Consider the following 14792-nt stretch of genomic DNA (forward strand, 5'->3'; position numbering starts at 1 on the left):
AATAAAATGGCTGATCTAATTGGTAACTGGTTTACTTAAACTTTGAAGGTCAAGATTTCCTATTACACAATTGAAGAGCTATTGCCAATGTAATGCTTAGGGTATTGGTGATTACGATTAGCCTAGATTTAACTCTAGTTAATTGTATATTCGTCACAAATTAAATACTTCTGAGTCAATATTCCTTTAATGGGGATAGGGAGTTGAAAAAAAAAATAAAGTAAAACATAAAATGGGAATGTTCACAGATTGTTAGAGTGGAGATGTGAAAAGGTTAAATCATTTCAACACTGCTACACAACACACTGCATCCAGCTTCAGCGAGCCACACCAATGCTTGCGCTAACCTACGAGGCTAATGGCTTTAGCATAGACTTCCGTGAACACCTGAGTTGTTTACAAAAGTGCGCGCATGCGCACTTGAGGGTCAACCCGAAAATCTTTTAAGACTTCCGTGTCACGGCTGTTACTATGGTGACGCACAGCCTAACAGTTCAAGACGCACGTGGGTATGTCTGCGTGCAGACAAAGTTCAAAACATTACATGAAATGGCGGCGCATTTCAGTATTACACAAACACTGGGCGCTTATTCTTTACGATATGGCGCTCAATAAATCTCAGCTCTTTGTGAGTGAGGCAAAATATTTCGTGCACTGCAGATGCACTGTTAAAACAATAACGTTATTGCGATCTCGGCGGATCGGAATTCTTCGTGTCAGTTTCTGTGGACACGCAACACAGCATGCAGGATTTACTGCATCAATTTACTTGATCAAGTTTAACAAAACTCCCATTCAAATCAGGCTCGGACACATGTAGTGTTTCACGAGTAACAGTATCTACTTCACCAAGTGAGTCAATACAAACAGGTACATTAGTTAGCTACTCTAATGTCAACCTAGGGAGACAGCTTAGTTGATTTAATATTGGAACACGCAATAATTAATCAATCTAGCTATAACAAGGCCTTTTAGAAAGAAAGTAAGGAACACGCTTACTTCTCTCCTGGTGCGCTGTAAGGCGACTTTCTTTTGTCTCAACAGACAATCTTAAATTCGTTTACTGCAGTTTTAACAATAACAACAAAACACTTATACAAACTAAACGTGAGTTTAGATTTCCATTCATTCACACAACGCCCTGTTATGCGCTCTTAACGTTACACATCAACAATAAAATACTCGTTTTCCTGTGTCTCTAATCTATCTTTCCGGACCAATAGATTAGATACAATCACAAATGACTTGTTTTGTGCTTACAATTTAGTTTAAACTGCCCGCATCCTCCACCAGATATGTAAGATTAATAAGGGAATTAAGATCAATATAACTCAAAGGGGATTGAATTACAGGAAATAAGAACCGAATTATTATGCAAACTATTCAGAATTAATATTTAACACTTTATCAACTATTCGTCCACCGATAAGTTGAGATTAGGGTATTTTACCAATTCTGGACAGAATATTATTCCGTGGCCTACGGTAATAATATCATAAAGTTATGATAACTGATTAATATGAGCAAGGTAGCAAAATCTTTTTAGTTTAAGGCAGTAACTTGTAAGCACACAGCACAAGACGCTTGTATGTAAAATCAACCAAGACTTTATTGAACTACTCTAATACACACAAACTAAACTAACAAAAACACACAAACATTCATTCAAACAGTGACAGAGAGTGACGTTGTTAACGGAGTGTGAATGGAGTCCCAAATGTCTAGCGTTAGACACTATTTCTTGACCGCAACCTGAGAGAATCAAACTACTAGCACTTTAATCTTAGTTCGTTTTCTTAATAAGATTTGCACCAGTTCACTTCAGCCAGAATTAGGAGAATTGTGTACTTGCGTTTAGATGCTCCTGAGCGCGTGCGTTCCCTGTGACGAAGTTGCTGGAGAGGGAATCTCTTCGGCGCTGATTGGCTGGCAGTCGGTCGATGATGCGTTCTGAGGGACAGCACTCGATGGTGAGTGGTTGGTTGGCTTTGCCGGGTGGCGCTTCGTTCGCGGGATTTCCTGGATTGCGGGTTGCTATGCAACGGAGTTTCCTCTGAGTCTGGAGCGACTCTGAGAGGGGTTTCTTTGACGAAGTTCAGCGAAGGATCTTACGGAAGAGTTGATGAGTTTTGCGTGAGCTCTTGGTGGTTTGAAGAGTATGTAAGCATACACGCTGGACGATGGAAAGGTCAGCGAGAGCAAAAGTCACTGCAAAAGCGAGGCACAAGGCAGGCAAAAAGCAAGGCAAAAAGCAACTCATAGCTGCTTGTCATTGGGTTATAAGCGTGTCCATCTGACCCGTCCTTCCTAGTGCGACAGCCAATCAGATATTGTCTTGGGCGGGACCTACGCCCTGTTCTCCGGTTCTTGCATGTAATTAGCGTAAAGTCCACATGATCACGTGTGCCCAAACTCCTGAGAGTTTAGTTAAACGCTTTAATAAGTAAACTTAATAGTTTAAATATGGTGCATCCTACACACATCTACTTTATATCAAAATTCTAGAAATCATTTACCCATCAAGTAGGTACCAAAATACATATACTTCCCATAGTTGAGGTGGGAGTAAATAAGGATTTAGCTGTGATAAGTGTTTAACACACAAAATTAACTTGAGTAATATAAAGCATACAGACTACAGAGAATACACATGTATGAGGCAACTTCTGGTGATTAGTTCCTATAGCTGAGGTAGAAAACCTTACAAATAGGCTGTAATGAAAGTTAAACACACAGAAATAACTCCACAGGTTACATAAAATATACATGATACTTAAGATATATGTGAGGTAAATACTGGTGATCAGTTCAGCTTATTGGAAGCAATTTTGAGATCGTTGTTTGTATTAAACCACAAGTGGGTTAATTTCAGTCTATTGGTTTTGGAGACAAAAGTCTCTGGAATTTACAACTGCAGAAAGGGGGGTGTCCCCTGGTTTAGGGTTTCTGGTGATTCTGGGCCATAAGAATGCTTTAGCATCCTTCGTTTCCTGATAAGGCTGTGGATTTATGCATTGGGGTCACCACAGGGTTCTTGGCCATTTGGTCTTAAGTTTGTGGAACAAAGAGGAATCTTTTCCTGCTGTCCTGGCATCGCTGGTTTGAGATTAGACACACACAAAAAGGGGAAGGGGGGTGACATCTCCTTTAGCCATCTCGCCACCATGACTGTGTTTTATGACTTACTAATGGTTCACTAGGGAATCGTTCCGAACTGTGGAATGTGGTGTTGGGTTAATATGAAATGGACTGTTCAAGGATAATCCTACAGATCACTGAAATGATCTTTTCATGTGTTCTGTAATGTCAGTGTTTGATATCTGAATGCAGTAACAGTGCTTGCTCATTTAGTCCGACTTCCAGAAATGAAATATGGACATGTTTTGTGTTTGAGAAAGGTCTTCAACGTGTTAAACACATAGGGGTCATTGAAGCCAATAGTTTAAGGGACCATTTCTTTGTTAAAGCCTATATTTTCCACTTAGACTGAAGTGTACCTCTCCTTGAGAAAGAACGCATTATCGTGATGTTTTGAGAATACTCTCCTGTTTATAGTTAGAGCCTGGCCAAATCCAACCTTGGAAAAGCTGTGTGTCGGCATGTGTGTTAATCTTCTTGGTTACAGGTTAAGGAATCACTGGCATTATTGGAGATTGACTGAGTTGTTGTTCGGGACAGGCTGGCGCCCATCAACCCAAATCTGCGAGCTGGAAGGTCATGACGTGCCTAACTTCAGGGTCCGAGTGTCAGCTGCATAATCCATGGAGATATGCTTCAGTCTATCTGTTTATGTGTGGAAAATTACTATGTTTATCTATTTCTTAGCCAATCAGAAACTGCAACCTGAAGCAAAGACGTAGCTTAGACGTTGGTGAAGTGTGTGTGTGTGTATAACTGCTGTGATCTTTGTAACTGTAAGCGGGACAGCCTATGAACCTAATGACTGTCTTGAGTCTTGAAGCTGAACTTCTGCTGATGAAACTGCAAACTATCTTCAGTAAAACTTTTCTTCAATTTATTATAATTCTGACTCCGTGTCTTCTTTTAAACATCTGGTCCTAAACTATTACCCCCTAACAGTTAACACAGTACAAGCTAGAACAGCGAGGGCTTAAGGAATAGTGAGAGCGTAGAGGAGATTTATTTATTTGTGTTTATTAGCAGGATGCGGTTATGTGTTCACGGAAGAGATGAGTTTTCATGTGCTTCTTGGAAACCGTGAGGGATTCGGCTGTCCGGTTGTGGTTGGGAAGATCATTCCACATCCTTAAGAGTGATTTTGTGCCTCTCTGCGGTGAAACCATGAGGCGAGGCTCACTTCCAGGCTTCTGGAGGAGATGTAGACCATTAGATGTGGACTCGTAGGAGAGGGCGAGGATCGAGGAGCCCGTGGCTGCTGTGTAGGCAAACGTCAAAGTCTTGAACTCGATGCGAGCCATAACCGGAAGCCAGTGCAGAGAGATATACAGAGCTCTGTTGCGTTCGGGATCATTTGCAGAGGTTGCACATGTTGGAAGCCCAGCCAGAAGAGCATTGCAATAGTCCAGTCTAGAATTGACACGGGCCTGGACGAGAAGCTGTTCATGCTCAGATCTTCCTAATGTTGTGCAGTGCAAACCTGCTATTTTTTTTTTGGTGATAATCCACATTACGCCAAAACTGCTTCTTGTATTGAACACAAACTATTTCTTTACAACTTTAAGGGTTTGTTCACACTTGGCAGGCTTAGTTTGGTTAAAATGAATTGTAGTGTAATTGCTCTGTTAGTGCGGTTCACTTAAATAAGTGTGAACGCTGCCATCTAAACCCTGGTGCGCATCGAACAAGCAGACTGAGACGCTGAAAAGAAGAGTCTCGATCCACTTCCAAACGAACTCTGGTGCGGTTCGAAAGAAATATGAACACAACACGGACCAAACACATGTAAACAAACCAAAAACTGGAAGGCGTGACCCTAAAAAGGACAGAATGCTCAAGCATATTCGTGATGTTGCCCGTCACAGTTCAGTACAGGCGTCAGAACCGCGTCTCCTCACAGCAGATCTGGGTGTGTGTGACGGAGGGATTCCCGACGCTGTTTTGACTCCTTTACACACATTATAAGCTCTTCACGAGTTCTCAGCTGATATGTTTTTGCATTTATCCCAGAACACATTGTTGGTTTGGATGTTCGCTAAATTCCGCTTCGAAATATACGTCATAAAAGCCGAGTTCAGGTTGTGAACATATCCCCATGCCTTTAGGTTCGGTATCTTTAGGTTCGTGTTTAAAATGCCAATGTGAACGCTAAGCTGAACAGGACTAACTTTTTTTTTTTTTTTTTGGTTCGAACCAAGAGAACTACAAGTGTGAACACACCCTAAATCTTTAAAACCTTTTTAGAAATTTTAGAAAAAAAAAACATCTGTCTTTTTAAAAGGAAAAGGCACAGAATAACTCTTGTGGTTTTCTTGTTTAGAGCTCCCGGAAGAAGTTCTACGTCCTCTCCATGTTCCCGTACCCGTCGGGTCGTCTTCATATGGGTCACGTGAGGGTTTACACCATTAGCGACACCATCAGCCACTTCCAGAGGATGAGGGGCCATCAGGTAATTTCACTCTTAAAAACAGTAATATCAGAATTTACTCCGCTCTGTCACCGCCACACACACACGGTTTGATCCATTTTTATATTCACCCACCCACCTACACACACACAGACATACCAAAACACATTCCCATGAAAGTAAAAGCTGCAGTCAAGGTCTGCTGGAATGATGTGTGTTTTAATTATGAGGTGTCTGAATAATGGGAACAGTGTGAATATGTTCTTAATTAGAGCTGCTCCTAACTTTGTCTATGTTCAGGAGGATGTCATCATCTGTGTGAATGTTTCTGAAATGTGCTGTCAGTTCATAACAAGGAACGGCAGGTCATAACGGACATCATTATCCTGATGCAGGACTGATGGAGGATGTTGTTTAGGGGTGGGTGTTGTGACCTGAGTTGATATCACTGCATGCTTAATTGTATGTCATGCTAACCGGACATAAAATAGAATATAGAAGAGTCATTTTGCTGGAAATTCGACACATGATTTATGATATAAATATGCAGCTCGCATCTGGTACAGCCGCATTGCAGAGTCATGATAAACAAGCTCTCAAAGACTTGTAGAAGCAAGTTCAAATGGATCGGTTGCTTTTTTTGTTCAGGATTAAATGTTTAAATGTTTGGGATTTGGTGTAGGTGGTACATTAGTTTCAAGCGCAATACAGCATTAACCTTTTAGCTCCACTCACTGGACATTTCATTTCTCAAATCTGCCGTGAAACAAACAAGAAGCAACTTAATATAATTTTGAGATATTTTGAAAAATATTTGAGCCTGGATTGGTCTATTTTTAAACAAGTCTGAAATGAAAGGTTCTTTATTTCCTTTTATCACTTTCTTTTTTAGAACTTAGAATTAGAAAACAGTCAAACTAGATTTCCTACTCCAAACTCTGATTGGACGAGTGATGTACAAATGCTCTGTGAAATAGCAAAATGCTCCTTTAATAGGAGTGTAACGATACCTTCATGTCACGATTCGATACATAACACGATACTGAACTCCCGATACGATATTATGGCGATTCTCCTAGACATGGTAAAATGTTAACAATGTACCGTTGATTAAAATGATAAATTTGATATTAAATCGTGGCTGTAAATGAATAAGCTTGGACTTAGTGCTGGTAACCCAATGCACACCAGAATAAAAAATATTCATGATTCTGAAGCTGAAAATACACAATTATTTTAGACGAATATGCTTGCACTCTCTGGCACTGATATTTAAAATAATGTAGGCCACTTTTTTCTGGTAACATCAGACATTTGGCATTATCAGGACCCACAAATATTGCATTATATTCAACAAAACTCTGAAAACTTGAATTTTTTTCTCACAGTAATTTTCTATTTTAGATGAACTATACACAGTACATATTGTTGCATTTTTGTATTGCGATATATTGTGACACGATACATTGTTACACCCCTATCATTTAATGTCATCTTGGTAACTAATTAGCATATTATTAACAAATAGCAGTTCTGCTAGACTGCTATGCAAATATATCTAATGCAATGTAAAGAGTATAAGTTTCTACTGGTTTGTACTGTAACTCTATTGAAACCAGTTGTGAGTTGAGTCTCGTGAAGAATAAGATCTCTATTTGCTTGAGTTTCTGTTCATATCATGTCTTCCACATCGCTCTCTAATGGTTTTGGATGCAGTCGAGATCAAGGCCGCTCACTACTTTCAGCGTGTCTGCCTAGGGCTGTGCGATTATTGGGGGAAGAAAGATTTCCCACTATTCTTCTGGTACTTTGGCTGGTTTAGGACTGCCGTGGACAGCCGACTTCTGACGCTTGTCATATTCTTCATGTTGGTTAGTTCAAAGCTGCAACAGAAATTAAGTTTCCCACTACAATGGAGTAATTGTCCCTTTAAAGTTAAACTGATTTTTACATTTTGTTTTTTCTAACCTTGTTAGAGATGTATGCATCATATTTTGTCAAATTGTTACATTAAATAAATTAAATTAGAATAAGATAGCGCTTACCAATCAAATTAAATCAGCATCACCAAAATGCATCTTTGCACTGCAGAAGTGGCATTTAGATGCATTTACACACACTGTTTAATGCAGCTCAGAGGTGGCTTGAATACATTTTCAATTGCATAAACTGAATCCACTCGTAGGTGGCGGCATGTCACTGTCTTAATGACTTATTAAATCATTCATTAAACTGATTCGTTCAAAACATTTGTTCTGCTGTGAAACTTTTAATTGTCAAAACAAAGCAAAAGCTGACAATATTGTGTCTAAAATGTAACTCACAATAGCTAAGTTTACATGGACACCTTTCGTTTCAGTCTTAATGAATTAATTCCGATTGATGAATCTGAACGTAGTGTTTACATGAACTATAAACAAGTGATTGGGTTGATGTGTGCGTTTGTCACAAGGTATTCTCCTATTCTCCTACATTGCTTCTTTTCTTTGATTTCGGGTGCTAATTAGAAGATGACGAGCACAGGAACCATGGCGGTGCTGCTTGTGTTTATCAAGCAGGAAAAACGCCTCCAACAAGGCGTCTGTGGATGAGAGTTCGAAACAAGAACTGATGGGACGCTGTCCTGCTCCACTTCAGATTAATTAATTATATGCAGAACTTTAAGGCTTAATATAATTTAAACGGATGAGTTATTAAAAAAAATTACCCCCTTCACAGTCGTCATGAAGGGCAAAATTAGCATTATAGACCAAAACCACTTTTTGTACCAGGCTGTAAACACATGTTTTTCTGCTGTAAAGTTGGGCATTTTAACATGGGGGGTTATGGGGTTGACTCTCTTTTAGAGCCTGTCTCTAGTGGCCAGTCGATGAAGTGCAGTTTAAGTCACTTTCGTGTAGGATTCACGAGAGAGAGACATAATTACGCTGTTGTTTAAAGTTTTTGTTCATTATAAAATCAATATGACAATTGCAGTCGTGCTGATATTCAGGGAAAAGCGGCTTGTGTGACATTGCTGAACTATATGACAAGATCAAACTTACGGGGGAAGATGTGCTTTTGTTTGCTTTTTGTTTAAAGCGAATAACATTCTCGATAATGTCAGCTTGCACATCGTTAAAATAATTACAATATTACTGTACACAGTTCTCTGTGTTTCCCAGCCTCTCAGTTTTACTGCCTTTGAGTCTCTCTCTCTCTCTCTCTCTCTCTCTCTCTCTCTCTCTCTCTCTCTCTCTCTCTCTCTCTCTCTCTCTCATCCATCTCTGTCCTCTCCGTGACGAATCCCTCTCTCCTCAAAGGACAGGCAGCATCTGGTGTGTGTTGTAAGCACAGCACTAAGTGTGTGATGATTTAATGGAGCCTGACGAAGCGCTACTGTTGATTGAATTGGAATTGACAGTGTTCAGTTTCGACTGCTTCAACGAAACACACCGACAAACTGAACGATTGAGCGACTCTCAATCTCAGCATGTTATCATTGACTTCGACTGCGATTTACCCCATGTTTGTTCTTACATGTTTAGAGAACAAGTAAAAGAAAAAGCCTTGCTGCCTCACAGCTTAGTCAGTCGATGACTGAATCCAGCAGATCTGTAGTGCTCATGTCTCAGCAGAACTGGGGTCATCCGTTCAAAAAGATGAAAAATAATACAGCATCTGTCCAAAGTTTTAAAACATCACAATTTCTAATGTTTTTGAAAATAAGTCACTTTTTCTTATCACTTATCACTTATTTATTTAATCAAAAATACAGTCTATGTGAATATATTATAAGATGTGCTCACACTTTTCTTTCCATTGACCTCCATTCAAGCAAATATGAATGCAAGAGAACAGTAAACTCAAGCTCATGCAAAGAAGCTTCGCACTTCTCTGCGCTGTAAAGTTCAGTCTGATGAATCCTGGTCTGTGGATCTGTATCATGTACAGACGTGTGACCAATAGAAGATTGGCAAGTAACAGCGTGAACAACCATTTACCTAAATGAAAAGAACTCAAACTTTAAAGCTGCTGCATTGCAGGACAGTGGAGTAGATTGAACATTTTACATTGTGGTTTTATTATTATTATGTATGAGTTGAATTTGTTTTTCAAGCAGAGTGTGACGCCACATCACGAGAGTTGCAAAGGCGTTTTCCGTGCTCAAAATGTGATGAGCACCAGGTTTAATGTGGCCTCTGCTTCAGTCAGATCCTGCTGATGGCCTGTTATCTCGCAGATGATTGTTTTTTTGCATTATGTGGTAACGCTGTGCTCTTTTAGCAGATGTTTCAGGCATCAAGCCTCTCAGCTGTCTGCGAGCAGGAGTGTTCGAGCACAAGACTATAGACTACAGTGCGCTTTCTCAGCCATGATTGACACTTGTGTTTGACGGCTGTGTCAGTGCGTTGTTTTCTCCATGTTTCTGTCAAAGTAAAAAAAAAAAAAGTATTTACAGTGCTTACTCATATACACACACACACGCACGCACACACGCACTCACATACACACGTCTGGTTCTCTATCTTTGTGGGGACTCTCCATAGACGTAATGGTTTTTATACTGTAAAAACTGTATATTCTCTCCCCTAACAATAATTTTACCTCGAAATCAAAGAAAACTTTCCATTTTTACTTTTTTTTTAAAACAAACACTCATTCTGTATGATTTATAAGCTTGTTTCCTCAATTCTCCAGTAGCAGTATTAACATTAAGTGGCAGCATCTGACGCACAGAAGCCGATGGCACATGTCACATTGGCACATCCGGTCTTCATTGGCATGTGCCAGCGGATAGTGGCATCACGCACGTGTCACTGACATTATCGCGACACACTGACACCGAGGCGCGGAGCATGTCGTCGTGTGTTAACGCCTCCAGTAGTGACTGACAGATTAATCGAGCACCTACTGACGTAATTGTGACACAAAATCCTAAATAAATAGCCTAATTTTGTGATATTTTACATATCAATTAAACGCATTAAAGTCAGTAATATTTTTTCAAACTTGTTATTTGTCTGTACTTGATTGGCCTGTGCCACTGAATGTTTTGTAATACCAGTGCTACTTTACGTTGTTTATCTCGCAAACTGCCCATTCTAGGAAAGACACGAAATAAATCTCTCATGGATCACTACGAGTAACGCATTAACAGTCGCGTCCGTTACTGTAAACCTTTATTTTTGCGTGATGCTGCACAGACGCACGCCAGTAGGTGTCAGTATAAGTGAGTGTAACACTGGCCAGCGCAAGATTCTCATCTGTGGCTTTAAAGCAAAAAAAAAAAAAAACACACGAAATGATATGTGCTCATTCATGTGTAATTACTTCCACCAACTAATCAAGTATTCTCGTGAGCGTAGAATCTGCCATTCAGAATACATACGAGCGAGTCGCTCTAACGGCGGCAGCCATGTTGCGCCTCCATCTTGAAAATACATTAGCCAAAGAGGGACATACCTGGAAATTCAAGCTTCGCCTTTCACACTTTTATGGTGCGTTCAAGTCCTCCTGGGAAGTTCGTACGTACGAGGTGGGAAGTCGTGCTTATAACGGCATGTGCGTTCAAGTCACTTTCGACGGAGCAAAATGGCGAAGTACTTTCTCTTAATTAATTACACAAAAATACAGTAAGGTTCTTAAACTCTTGTTCTAGAAAATGAAGAACAAAGAAATGTGCATCAGGTATACTTTGTATTTTTATGTTTTTAATTAATTTATGAAGCCACTGCCAACACATCATTACATGTTGCATTGTTATATTATAATACTATCATATTCTGTGTTGGCGATTAGCTAACTGCGCTGTAAATAGAAAAGCCTGACAATATCACAGCTAAATACCTTTACGTATTGTGTATTCCGCCATGTTAATCACTGACACGCCCCCAACTCGTACAGATCGGAGCTTAGAGAAAATCCCGAGCTCCCCACTGGTATTTACGACATTGTGGTGGCGTTCAAGTGCGTTCAACTCGTAAATACGATCTATACGAGATGACTTGAACGCACCATTACACTCAGTGGCACCGTGACGAATGTGAGGGGGAGATTACTCGCGACTGTCGGCCACCGTAGGAGTTAAAGCGCCCTCGGAATGGGAGGGGCTAAAAAAGTAATATTCAGTTTGTAGTCATACAATTTCACCGCTAGACGGGAGAAAATCATACACAGTGTGGCTTTAATATTTCAAGTCCTTCCAAAAAAAGTGTTAAAAAAATCAACTATTAAAAATCATTTGTTAGGCTACGTATCTGAAAAGGATTACATATCGAGCTACTAGTAATCTTCTTTATTTATATAAGTGCAAAAAAGTGCTCAGTGCATTTTAAAAATTCAACAAACATCGATCATGCAGGATTAATTATTCATTTAATTGTACAAATTAACTATGTGCATATGTTACATAATCTACATTATACTCTATAGCCGCAGGTGTCACTACTGGAGGTGCCGCGACATAAAGAGACATGTCAGTTTTAGTGACAGGCCAAAGGGCATGTGCCAGTGGATAGAGGCATGTGTCACTTAAACGTGTGATGTGCCAATAGATTGCGTCATGTGTCACTTGCATAACAATTTGCTTTATGCTGTCAAACATATGATTTATTACATTGCTGAGTTAATGTGTACAGCATTATTATCCATAATTCGATTAAATTATTTTTGAAATATTAAAGCCACAGATGAGAATCTTGCGCTGGCCAGTGTTACACTCACTTATACTGACACCTACTGGCGTGCGTCCGTGCAGCATCACGCAGAAATAAAGGTTTACAGTAACGGACGCGACTGTTAATGCGTTATTAATGCGTTATTCGTAGTGACCCGTGATTTATTTCGTAGAGATTTATTTCGTGTCTTTCCTAGAATGGGCAGTTTGCGAGATAAACAACGTAAAGTAGCACTGGTATTACAAAACATTCAGTGGCACAGGCCAATCAAGTACAGACAAATAACAAGTTTGAAAAAATATTACTGACTTTAATGCGTTTAATTGATATGTAAAATGTCACAAAATTAGGCTATTTATTTAGGATTTTGTGTCACAATTACGTCAGTAGGTGCTCGATTAATCTGTCAGTCACTACTGGAGGCGTCAACACACGACGGATGCTCCGCGCCTCGGTGTCAGTGTGTCGCGATAATGTCAGTGACACATGCATTAATTACGGCAATAACATTTAATTTACTGGAGGTTCTTACAAAATATTTATTGGCGCAGTCTATACATTTTTTTTAACTTAATTTGAATGAATTATTTTAATAAATGGTTTGAATCACTGCGTCCGAAATCAGCTGCTGTGAGTCTATATGGGTGTTTGCTTGGGTGTCGTTGCTAGGAAATTAGGGATGGTGATTTGGTCCCATTAAAAGACCTGGTATTGGATGCGTTTTGGTCGATTGGATCACAAGTGGACAACACTAAATACAGGTGTAAACGGGGTCTAAAACGCTTTGAGTTTGTCCACTTTCCACCACTTCCAGATGGAAGAAAACGCATTTGACGCAAAAAACAAACAAAAATAACGACTTTATTCAACAATTTCTTCTCTTCTGTCTCAGATCTCCTACGCTATTCGCGTAGCAAACACAGTACATCGCTTCCGGCTTCATTATTGTCCGGCTCCGGCGTCAGCATCACACGCATGCGTCGTGGGGCTCACATGACCAGCGTCGGCCAATAGTGAGCCGGCATGGACTATTTTAACGATGTCTTTACTACCTTTCTGGGCCTTGAAAGTTGCAATGACGTTGCTGTCAATGAAGGGTCAGAAAGCTCTCGTATTTCATCAAAAATATCTTAATTCGTGTTCTGAAGATGAACAAAAGGTCTGACGGGTTTGGAACGACATGAGGGCGAGTAAATAATGACAGAATTTTCATTTTTGGGTGAACTAACCCTTTAAACCAGATGCTAATTCACGCTGCTCTTGGTGGATTGTGTTGGTCATTATGCAAATGATCCATCTGAGTCTGTGTTCGTTAATTTGCTCGTCGTCAGTAAATCACGAGCAGAACTTTACACTCCCATCAGTGCTTTTATGGGATTGTGCTCTCACGCTAATTAACATCTTAACAGTGACTTTGTATTACTATGTTAGCACCACGATTAATCAACGACTTCTTAAAAAACCTTCCTGAGAAAGGAAGACAGTCCTCTTGTGTTTAAATGTAAGGTATGTCAGTAGTTTATTGTTAGTGAATGTTGTATATGACAGTTGAAATGGGTGCTTGTGCTGGTTTGTTAATGTTCATTGTCTTCGCTTAACGAATGAGATGCAGCCAGTTGCCAAGGATACGGCATCTCCTTCTCCACTCACTCTGTCCCCAAAAGACTCTGTTCACTAAAAGGAACAGTACATGATCACACATGTACTCTCTCATGAAGTTTGGAAAACAAAAGGAGAATTTCTGAAGACTTTTTATGCGGCTTTTCCCATATGACAGGTTCATAGTGATCATATATGTCATATGTCTCAAAAAAAGAGCCATCAAAGTTTTCTGAAGTCATACAGTGGGGAAGATTTGTGAATAACATCTTCAGGGATGTGATTATACCGTATATACTGTATACGACCTGAGAAGGATGACCCATGGGAATTAAGTAAATCTGAGGAAAATATTCCTTGTTTTATGATTTATGTCAAGTAATTGTTTTACTATTATTACTTGTTATATTATACACTATAATAGAAATGTCTTTATTGATTTGTTAAATTGTTATAATTATAAAAATATTATTATTATAAAATGATTCAATCTAAACAGAAATATATATTTAAAAAACTAAATCTAAAATAAAAATACAAAAATAAACTAAATTATTTAATTTGAAAATGTAAAAAAATCTAATTTTAATATCTAATATTAATAAATAATACTAAAATGACACTGGAACTAAAATGTATTTTCTATGTTTAAATAATAATAATAACAGTGCCACAGTGCAGTCATTCTTTGTTCTCAAAGCATGCTAAATTATTTAGCAAGGAGACATCATCATAAATCTTTGCTATCGTAAGAGACTGTGTTAATTTACAATAATATATTTTTTAGAATATTTATAATATATAATTTGCAGTATATAAGATGTGGAGATATTTAAATATACAGTAGTCAACATTTGAAGTGGATCAAAACCTTTCATCAAAGTTATGCATGAATTTTGGACAATACCCGTTCTTGTCTTAGGACAACTTTGATGAACTTTTTTTGATCCACTTCAAATGTTGACTTATGTAAATAATAAAAGAGATTG

General features: G+C 39.0%; 1 protein-coding gene across 2 annotated transcripts in view; it reads left to right on the forward strand.

The window, feature by feature from the left end:
- Nucleotides 1-14792, forward strand: part of lars2 (leucyl-tRNA synthetase 2, mitochondrial) — a 125306-nt gene that overhangs the window by 24673 nt on the left and 85841 nt on the right. The window contains exon 3 of one of the 2 annotated variants that reach the window (XM_081389302.1): nucleotides 5459-5587. The exons of the other annotated variant lie outside the window; for it this stretch is intronic. Coding sequence (XP_081245428.1) covers nucleotides 5459-5587 — 129 coding nt within the window. The remainder of the gene's footprint in view (nucleotides 1-5458; nucleotides 5588-14792) is intronic. 2 annotated transcript variants of the gene reach the window in all.

Source organism: Scardinius erythrophthalmus (assembly GCF_964197995.2).
Source record: "Scardinius erythrophthalmus genome assembly, chromosome: 16".
Lineage (NCBI taxonomy): Eukaryota > Metazoa > Chordata > Actinopteri > Cypriniformes > Leuciscidae > Scardinius > Scardinius erythrophthalmus.